The 9776-nt window shown below is 61.4% G+C and overlaps 1 protein-coding gene across 1 annotated transcript; it reads left to right on the top strand.

Annotated features, from left to right (window-relative positions):
- The first annotated feature begins 568 nt into the window (after positions 1 to 568).
- On the top strand, positions 569 to 8556 carry ADORA2A (adenosine A2a receptor). The gene is made up of 2 exons (XM_007957400.1): positions 569 to 900; positions 7689 to 8556. The coding sequence occupies exons 1-2, from the start codon at positions 569 to 571 to the stop codon at positions 8554 to 8556; spliced, it is 1200 nt and encodes a 399-aa protein (XP_007955591.1).
- Positions 8557 to 9776: the final 1220 nt, after the last annotated feature.

Raw genomic sequence — 9776 nt, 5'->3', positions numbered from 1 at the left:
GGGGCTCTCTGGCCCTTCCTTGGCTGGGCCGTGAGGTGGTACCGGTGGCTGCAGGGGAGGGGGGTGGGGGAGGAGTAGGGCAGGCTCATGGGGCATCCTGGGGGAGGTGGGTCGTGGGGGGCCCAGGAGGCTTGGGAGCCAATGCAGGTGGTACGTTGCAGGCTCCCTACTGAGATCCGGGATGCACGTGGCCTTGAGTGCCAGCGTGGGGGTGCAGAGAGCATAGACAGTCCCCGGGTGAGCGCGCAGGCTGGCAGCCAGCCTGCAGGTGGGGCCGGACTGAAGCAGTGGGACCCCCCAGGTGGACGGGGGCAGCCCTGGACGTCCCCAGCTGTGGCCCTGCCCTGGGGGGCTCAGCTGCTCATGGGACCTTCCTCTGCAGGTGCCCTGGGACTGAAGCCAGACGACCCAGAGATGCTGCCAGCGTCCCAGGAAGGGCCTGGTCCCGGGCGGCTTCGTGTTGGCTGTGACCGGCTCCCGTGAGGAGGGGGCGGCTGGGCACCGGGCGCAGCTATGGACCGTGAGCTGGCGCGGCCCGCGTCCTCGCTGAGCCTGCCCGCCAGCGGCCATGTCCACCATGGGCGCCTCGGTGTACATCACGGTGGAGCTGGCCATCGCGGTGCTGGCCATCGTGGGCAACGTGCTGGTGTGCTGGGCCGTGTCCGTCAACAGCAACCTGCAGAACGTCACCAACTACTTCGTGGTGTCGCTGGCGGCGGCCGACATCGCCGTGGGGGTGCTGGCCATCCCCTTTGCCATCTCCATCAGCACGGGCTTCTGTGCCGCCTGCCACGGCTGCCTCTTCATCGCCTGCTTCGTGCTGGTCCTCACACAGAGCTCCATCTTCAGCTTGCTGGCCATCGCGATTGACCGCTACATCGCCATCCGGATCCCGCTCCGGTGAGCGCCGGCAGGCGGGTCCGCGCGCGCCGGGCCCTCGGGGGGTGGAGGCCAGGCTGCCTGCGTTCGCAGACGTGCACGGCGTGGCCGGGGTGGCCAGCGGGCCTGAGCTGCCCTGCGCACACAGGGCTGGGTGGGGTGAGGCACCTTGGAAACCACAGGACGTCAGGGCCAGCAGCCTGTCCCCCCCCCCTTCCTGGCTCCTCTGGGCGGCCCTGCGGGGGACGAGAGCTGACCACAGTCCACAGCGTTCTCTCGGCCCACAGGCCGCCCGCTACCCAGAGACCCTGCGTGCTATGGGGGACGCGGGTTTCTTGTCATCGAGGCCATCCCCCAAGGCTGAGGTCACACGGGAGGGCCTCCCTGCTCAGGCCACAGATTCCAGAAAGAACACCTGCTTGTGTCAGGCCCTTGGGCAGTGGCTTCAGCGTCTGGCCCTGTGACACAGCTCCAGACGGGGCGGGCCTGCCTGTGGCTGAAGCCGGAGCGGCGGTGGCGTGAGCAGGGGAAGCTTAGGGTGTGCAGCCCAAGGGAGCCCTGAGAACTACTTCCTCCCCTGGGGTGGAAAATGGGGAGGAGCTGGGGTTCTCACAGCACACGCCCAGTGGGTATTGGGCTGACATGAGAGCCCGGAAGAAACTGGGCCGCCGCCCACTCTGATTCCAGGCTCCCAAGACCTACCTCGGCAGCCCCTTCGCATCACCTGGGCTCTAGGGGGGCAGGGAGAGGCCTGGAACGCCACCAGAGGAGGAGGGACAGCCCCCATATGCAGCCCTGGAGCGGTGGCCCGACCCCCAGATCACTGGCCCTCCTTCTGAGGCTGGTGGGGGCTGTGGGACCCCACACATGGCCCCATGGCGGTGGCCATTCCTCTAGGGTCATAGCACAGAGCCCAGGCTTGCCAGGGGTCAGCTAAGAACATGGAGGCCTGGGGAGACCCTCGTGAATGTTGGGGCTGTTGGTGGGGACCCTCGCAGACAGAGAGCTCAGGACTGGAGCCCACCCCAGGCCTGGGGGTGTGTGTGTGAGGCTTGGAAGAGGACAGGCTGCTGTGTCCGGCCTCCAGGACCTCTGTCCTTCCCCTGCCTTCTGACGGTCAGGAGAGGGAGTGGCCGCGTGGTGGCCACGCTGTGGGACGTGGAGAGGCAGACACACTGTGGGAGCTGAAGTCCCCCTCTGGTGTCTGCACTATCAGGACACACCTGTCCCTGCAGCTCAGAGGTGTGAGTGGCAGAACTGGGTAGACCTCAGGCTCTTCCGGGCCTGCCAGGGCTCAGCGCCCCGTGGCCTGCCCACACCCCATCCACATGCCCTCCTGCCAGCCAGACCCTGGGTCAACTGTGCTCTGCCTAGTCAGGCCTGGACGATGAGGGAGGAGGCCAGACGGGCAGTGACGGGCACAGGGACGGTGATGAGCCCGTCACGGGCAGGGCTTTGTCTCGCCTGGGGTCAGGCAGGTGTGTGGACCCGGGTGTCCCACGGGGAGCCCAGCCTCACAGGAAGGCTTGCCTCGTGCCTTGTGAGGCCTGAGGCTTCGTGCCACGCTGTCCCTCTGGGCCTAGACCTCCAGACCCTGGGCGGGTGGACAGAAGGGTGCTTGTGGGGTGCTCCGGGTGGGAACCGAGCCCTCAAAGAGCTGTCTTTTGAGCTGAGTCTGCATGAGCGGGGCCTTGGAGCTGGAGTCGCGCCTGCACCCCTCACCCTCCACTCGCCCCCCAGCACCTCCAGGTGGAGTGCCTGGCTCTCGGGGGGGGGGGGCACGGTGCCTGTTCTGCCTCTGTTCACGCCTGGCACCTCACCCCGGCTGCCCTGCACACTGGCCCTTCTTTCATGAAGCCCGTCTCAGGAAAGTTTGTCTGTTCTCCCCAAGTGCAAGGGGCCGAGAGCAGGAAGCCCACCAGGGCAGGGGGTGAGGCTCAATGTCCCCAAGACAGAGACCCGGGTGGGGATGGGGCTTTCTGTCTCTGCATCAGCCCTGTGGTCACCAGGCAGGGGTGTAGACACAGGGAGCTTGCCCTTGTGCCCAGCTCTCCTCTTACCCCCAAGGTGCAGGGCCGCGCTGGGGCAAAGGTTGAGTGCGGAGAAATGGCCTGGCCATGGGGACAAGACCTGGGGGCCGTGCTGTCGAAGGAGGTGGGCTAGGACAGAGGGCTTCCTGGAGGAGGCTGCATCCATGTTCCTGCAGGGACGTGTCCGAGTGTGTCTGAGGCTGCATCTGCAGGGCAGAGGTCCTGAGGAAGGCCAGAGAGTCTGGGCACGGCCAGGGTGGCGCAGAAATGTGAGGGAGAGCAGAGTGGCGCTGGGCTTCTGTCTGCAGGGGACAGAGTGCAGCATCACAGCTCCCAGGGCTGGCGCCTGGGCACGAGAAGTGCCACCTACGGTCCCAGGGACCGTCAGCTGTAGCCTCAGCCCCCAGTGGGGTCACGGAGAGCCTGGGGAAAGGGCAGCCTGTGAGCTGGGACCCAGAGGGCTTCTGCTGACGGGATGGGGGGTGCCGCCCAGGACCTCCAGTCACCCCCCTGGGCCCCGCAGCAGCTGGGTCGTGCAGGGTGGCCTTCCGTCCCTTCCAGATGGACGGGCCTCCATGAGCCCGGGAGGCCGAGGTGGGACTGTGTGAGTCATGGGGGCTCAGGGACGCTGTAGTTCCAGACCTGTGTGGCTGGGTCCAGGGGTCACAGCCTAAAAGACTTTCTTTCAAATAACAAGATTAGTCTATTTTTAAAACCATCCATAGCACTTGTTGTTGTTGTTGTTGTTGTTGTTATGTGCCGTTGAGTCGGACTTGACTCATAGCAACCCCTCCTTGGGTTTCCGAGGCAGTATCACTACGGAAGTAGATTGCCCAACCTTGCTTCCGAGGAGTGGCTGGTGGGTTTGAACTGCCAGCCTTCTGGTTAGCAGTCAAGTGCCTTAGGCACTATGCTACCAGAGCTCCCCCATAGCACTTCCACATGCTATAACTAAAGTTCCGACAGTGGCCTGGGTCTTGTCCCCACTCCCAGCTCCCTGGAGGACACACTGGAATCCTTGCAGGTACCAAACAAAAAAACCAAACTCACTGCCGTTGAGTCGATTCCGACTTACAGCAACCAGCCCCCTTTGGGTTTCTGAGGTGGTAAATCTTTACGGAAGTAGATCGCCCAACCTTCCTTCCGAGGAGTGGCTGGTGGGTTTGAACCGCCAACTTTCTGGTTAGCAGTCAGATGCCTTAGGCACTACGCCACCAGTCTTTCACATAAAACCCACTGCTGTGGAGTTGATTCTGACCCACAGCGCCCCTAGAGGACAGAGTGGAACTGCCCCACAGGGTCTCCCAGGCTGTCAGTCTTCACAGAAGCAGAGCCCAAACCACACCCACTGCCGTGGAGTTGATTCTGACCCACAGCGCCCCTAGAGGACAGAGTGGAACTGCCCCACAGGGTCTCCCAGGCTGTCAGTCTTCACAGAAGCAGAGCCCAAACCACACCCACTGCCGTGGAGTTGATTCTGACCCACAGCGCCCCTTGAGGACAGAGTGGAACCCAGGGTTTCTCTGAGGTGGGCTAATGTACATCTTTCTCCCATGGGGCGGCTGGTGGGTTCAAGCTGCCAGTGTTTGGGTTAGCAGCCCAGTGCTTTAACCACTGCACCGATAACAGACAGCCCTCTGTCATTCCCACCCACCCCTTTCCCACTCAGCCACGACCAGGGATTCTTGGCCTCGTGTTACAAAGGAGGAAACTGGGCTTCCAGGGGGCAGAGCAGAGGGACAGACATGGTGTAACAGGCCTGCAGCAGGACCACGACCAGGTCCCGGGGCGTTTCGCAGGGAAATGTCACAACAACTCAGCTGTTCAGCGCCACAGTCTGAGTCGTGGGGACCTCCTGTGTTGCAGGGTCAAACTGCTCCCTGGGGGTGTCGTGGCCATAATCTTTATAGGAGCAGATCGCTGGGTCTTTTCGACGCAGAGCCACTGGGTAGGTTCAAACCATCGACCTTCAGGTGGGCGGTGGTTGTTGATAGGGGCTGTCAACTCATCTCCAGGACACAGCGACCCTGCGTACAAGAGAGCTACACACTGCATGGCCTGAGCCAGCCTCCCAGTCCTTGCTATGCCTGAGCCCATCGTTGCAGCCATGGTGCCGGTCCATCCTGTTGAAGGCCTCCCTCTCTTTCATTGACCCTCCACCTTACCAAGCATGACATTCTTCTCCAGGGAATGGTCCCTTCTAACAACATGACCAAAGAAGGTGAGATGAAGTCTGGCCATTGTCGCTTCCAAGGAGCATTCTGGCTACACTTCCTCCAGGACAGATGTTAGTCCTTTTAGCTGTCCGTGGGACTTTCAGCATTCTTCACCAACACCACAGCTCAAAAGCATCAACTCTTCTTCAGTCTTCCTTATTCATTGTCCAGCTCTCACATGCATACGAGGCGACTGGAAATATCATGGCTTGGGTTTATGTTGGTAGTTGAACAGAACGTGTTTGAGCCACTGGGGGACCTGCTATTGAGCGAGTGCAACACTCCAAGAAGAGCCTGTTTGGATTCAGAACTAAGATAGACGTGACACTTAACCTTGGCCGAGTCTATGGCCAGCCCTTTCCTCTGCTGGGGTCTCAGTTCGCCCACCTGGAAAAGCTCTGGTGGCATAGTGCCTAAGCCACTTGACTGCTAACCAGAAGGAAGGCTGGTGGTTCAAACCCACCAACCACTCCTCGGAAGGAAGGTTGGGCAATCTACTTCCGTAGTGATACCTCCTCAGAAACCCAAGGAGGGGTCGCTATGAGTCAGGTCTGACTCAACGGCAGTGAGTTTGGTTTTCTGTTTTTTAGACTAGAGAAGAGGTCAGAAGCCACCGGGTTGTTTTCGTAATCTGAATTAGTTGACAGGATTTAGAAATGCCCAGAGTGGGCCTCCTGGCCTCTGCTGAGGTGGGGCAGCCCTGGTACACGCCTGGCCTGGCGGCCGGGAGCTGTGTCGACCTCCTGCACCAGTCACCGTCTCAGCCTTCTCCCCACGCCTGACCTTTGCAGGCACCTGTTTGCAGCCCACAGACACATGGATGATTCCCATCATGGTTTAATTTGCTCTGGAAACTTTCACCCATAAAAAAATAAATGTAAATAAATAAAAGGATCTGGGATTCAGGAGAACAAATAAGTAATCGCTCAACCGTCTCCCAAAAGGTTGGCAGTTCGAACCCAGCCAAAGGCAGGTGGGAAGGCAGTCCTGCCAATGTGTTTCTGAAAGGCCACTCACTGCCCTAACAACCCTATGGGGCTGTTCTCTGCATACATGGGGGTCACCCGCCAGGAGGTGGAATCGGCTGGACCCCACCCGACCCCCGTGTGCTCCTGTCCCCGGCCGGCAGTGTGTACGCACACAGCCACACCCTCCCAGCCCGGTGCCCTGTGAGGGGATCCGCTTTGCTGGGTGGCACCCCCTCTGAGGAGAGCTTGGGGCGGGCAGGATGTGCCCCAGGGAGGGAGAGGGTTGCCCCTTCCTAAGTCAGGGAAACATCCTTTGATTTATCTTTTTACATTTATTTTTATTATTGTTATTGTTTTATGGGTGAAAGTTTCCAGAGCAAATTAATGTTCCACACAGCAGTTCATACATGTTTTGTTTCATGACATTGACTGCAATCCCTACCCTGTAACAGCTGTCTTCCCACTTCTTCCCTGTGGTCACCTCTTCCCTGTGTCCTTCCCTCCCATGCACTCCCGCCCCCCGAGCTGTCTCCCTGTGCAAACACTGCCCTTCCGATCTCCCATGATTGATCGCTCCAAGGAGTGTTATCTACCTGATGTCAATGTTCACCCCAAGTGCCTGTCTGCTGTTTGGCTGGAAGCCACGGGAGTGAGTTCAGTTCCAGGCTTGAAGGGTGACTAGGGGCCATCGTCTCAGGGGTCTCCCCAGACTCTATCAGACCAGCAAACCTGGCCTTTTTTAGAAAATGATTTTGAGTTTTGGAGACATGATTCCCGCATCTGGTCCTTTCATGGGCTCTGTGGCCCCTGTCCTGTAGGCCGGTGGCTTCCTCCTGGCCGGCACACAGGCCACCGCCTGCGTCTGTGACAGGAAGCCAGTCTCATGCCCGCAGAGCTGGAGTATTGTCTGGCTTGCTGGGACCCTGAGTGGCCCCGGCTCGCTCCTTCCCTTCCCTGTCTGGACCCCAGGACCCACTACAAACATCTCTTGCGTGTCAGGACCGCTACAGATAGACGTCCAGAGGCCAGTGTCTCTGTTCTTTCTGGAGGCTGTGGGAGGGTTTGGAGGGGACAGGCGGTGTCCTATTTGGCTCAGAACCCCCCACTACCAGGCCCCTCACCCCTGTGCCTTCTCCAGTGGGGAAGAAGAGCATGAGTGCATGGGGCCTGAATGATCGCTGGGTCTGACCTCCCTGCCCCAGCCAGCGAGTCTCCCTGCGGACCCCCCCCCCCACGCTCTGGCTGACCAACAACAATGTGGACAACAGCCCCTCCTTCACTGATGCCCTGGCCCACGCTGATTCAGTGAGGCTGGGCCCACCCTCCTGTCTGGTGGTGGTGGTGTTGCTGTTGTTACGGGTCGTCGAGTCAGACCCGACTCATCGCGACCCCTCCTTGGGTTTCCGAGCCCGTATGGCGGCTACGGAAGTAGATTGGTCTGGTAGTCAGGAATTTCTGTCCACAGCCCTTCACTGGGTGAGGAAGGCAGGCCTCCACCCAACTCCAAGGTGACCGATGGGCCGTGACAGCCACTGTGGGCTTCTCGCCTGGCGGCCTGGCTGGTCGCAGGCCCTGACGCTGGTCTCCTTTCTCAGGTACAACGGCTTGGTGACGGGCGCACGTGCCAAGGGCATCATTGCGGTCTGCTGGGTGCTGTCCTTTGCCATCGGCCTAACCCCGATGCTGGGCATGAACAGCTGTGGGCAGCCTCAGGAGAGCCGGAACCGCTCGCAGGCCTGCGGCGCGGGCCAGGTGGCCTGCCTCTTCGAGGACGTGGTCCCCATGAACTACATGGTGTACTTCAACTTCTTCGCCTGCGTGCTGCTGCCGCTGCTGCTCATGCTGGCCGTCTACCTGCGCATCTTCCTGGCGGCGCGGCGGCAGCTGAAGCAGATGGACGGCCAGCCGGCGCCCGGCGAGCGCGCGCCGTCCACGCTGCAGAAGGAGGTGCACGCGGCCAAGTCGCTGGCCATCATCGTGGGGCTCTTCGCTCTCTGCTGGCTGCCGCTGCACGTCATCAACTGCTTCACTTTCTTCTGCCCCGAGTGCGCCCACGCCCCGCCCTGGCTCATGTACCTGACCATCGTGCTGTCCCACACCAACTCCGTGGTCAACCCCTTCATCTACGCCTACCGCATCCGCGAGTTCCGCCAGACCTTCCGCAAAATCATCAGCAGCCACGTCCTGCGGCGCGGGGATCCCCTCAAGGCGGGCGGCAGCAGCGCACGCGCCCTGGCGCCCCCCAGCGGCTCCAGCGACGGGGACGTCACCCTGCATCTCAGCAGCCACGCCCCGGGCGTGTGGGCCAACGGCAGCGCCCCGCGGCCCGAGCGGAGGCCCAATGGCTACACCCTGGGGCTGGTGAGTGGAGGGGGGGCCCTGGAGCGCCACGGGGACGCGGGCCACCCCGAGACGCACCTGCAGTCCCCCGGGCTGGCCCAGGATGGAGCAGGCGTGTCCTGAACCCGCCAAGCCTGCAGCTTTCAAAGAGGGCAACACCCTTGTCCGTTGGGTGCAGCTGGGAGAGGGGAAACGAGGGTGCCAGCCCCGCAGGAGGGCCACCCCACCTCCAGTTTGGACTTAAGGGAGCCATGCAGGCGCTCTGTGAGTCCCGCCCCTGCCCCCCGAGAGAAGGGACGAGCTGGGCCAGCCACAGCTCTGGCAGGACTCCGCCCCCCAACACCTGTGGGTGCCACCTGGCTACGCAGCAGCTGTGGCAAGCGCACTGGCCTGGGCTGCCAAGCGGCTCTCGCAGGACTGCCTGCCTGCCTGCCTGCCACATGCTGCACCCCGGGCTTTTCTGGGATCCCAGAGGTGGCACGTAATTGTTCTTCCAGAGTGAAGGACCCCCTTTTATTTTATGATTCCTTTCCTTGGCTGCCAGGTCTGCTATGGGTCCTGCTGCTAACGGGGTGCAGGGGTAGGGGCCTGTGTGGCAGCCCTCCCCACTGCCCGGAGCCCCTGTGTGCCCCACACCCGTCAGTCCAGGGCTGTGTCTTGGGGAGAAGAAGCTGGAACCAAGGAGGAAACTGCGGGGAGAGTGGCCATGCCCCGGGGGCGGCGGCAGTGTCCAGGGGGACCATGCGGGGTCACCCCGAGCTGCCTGGGGAGAGGTCCCCGTCTAACTTCCTTTCCTTCAGAAGGGAGTGGTTTTTTTTTGTTTTTTTTTTTTCCTGAGATAAATAAAATGAGCCACACTGTGTTTTCAGCTTGTCCGAGGACAATGGTGTCTGCGTTCCGTTCCCTGCCCCACAGCCAGGCCCGTAGGTAGGAGCTGATTATACATGTGTGAGAGTGCATGTATGCGTGTAAGGAACAGACAGACAGACGCCCTGCCCACCCACCCAGGGGCCACCTCAGGCTCCCATCCTCCCAGATTACCCAGCATCCCAACGCCTGCGTGTGCCCCAGAGAGGCCTTCTGTGGGAGAGGCCCTGCAGCCTTGGGGGGAGGCGGTGCCCCTGCTCACCCCACAGAGCTCACGCACCCCTCCAACTCCTCGTGTGGGGAGGGGTATGGAAGGCTCCCCTGGCCATCATCGCCTTCCCAGCATCCTTAGAGGGAGAGTCTATGTTCCTGTGAACCCAACAGAGAAAGGGAGCTGGCGGCTGGCTCGGGTGGGCACCTGTGTGGGTGGGTGTCTGGGACACTGGGCTCGTCTGGACACATCCAGGCTGAAATGC

This window comes from Orycteropus afer, unplaced genomic scaffold (genome assembly GCF_000298275.1).
Source record: "Orycteropus afer afer isolate SDZICR_OR568_19922 unplaced genomic scaffold, OryAfe1.0 scaffold00744, whole genome shotgun sequence".
Lineage (NCBI taxonomy): Eukaryota > Metazoa > Chordata > Mammalia > Tubulidentata > Orycteropodidae > Orycteropus > Orycteropus afer.
This window is presented reverse-complemented; position numbering and strand designations above follow the sequence as displayed.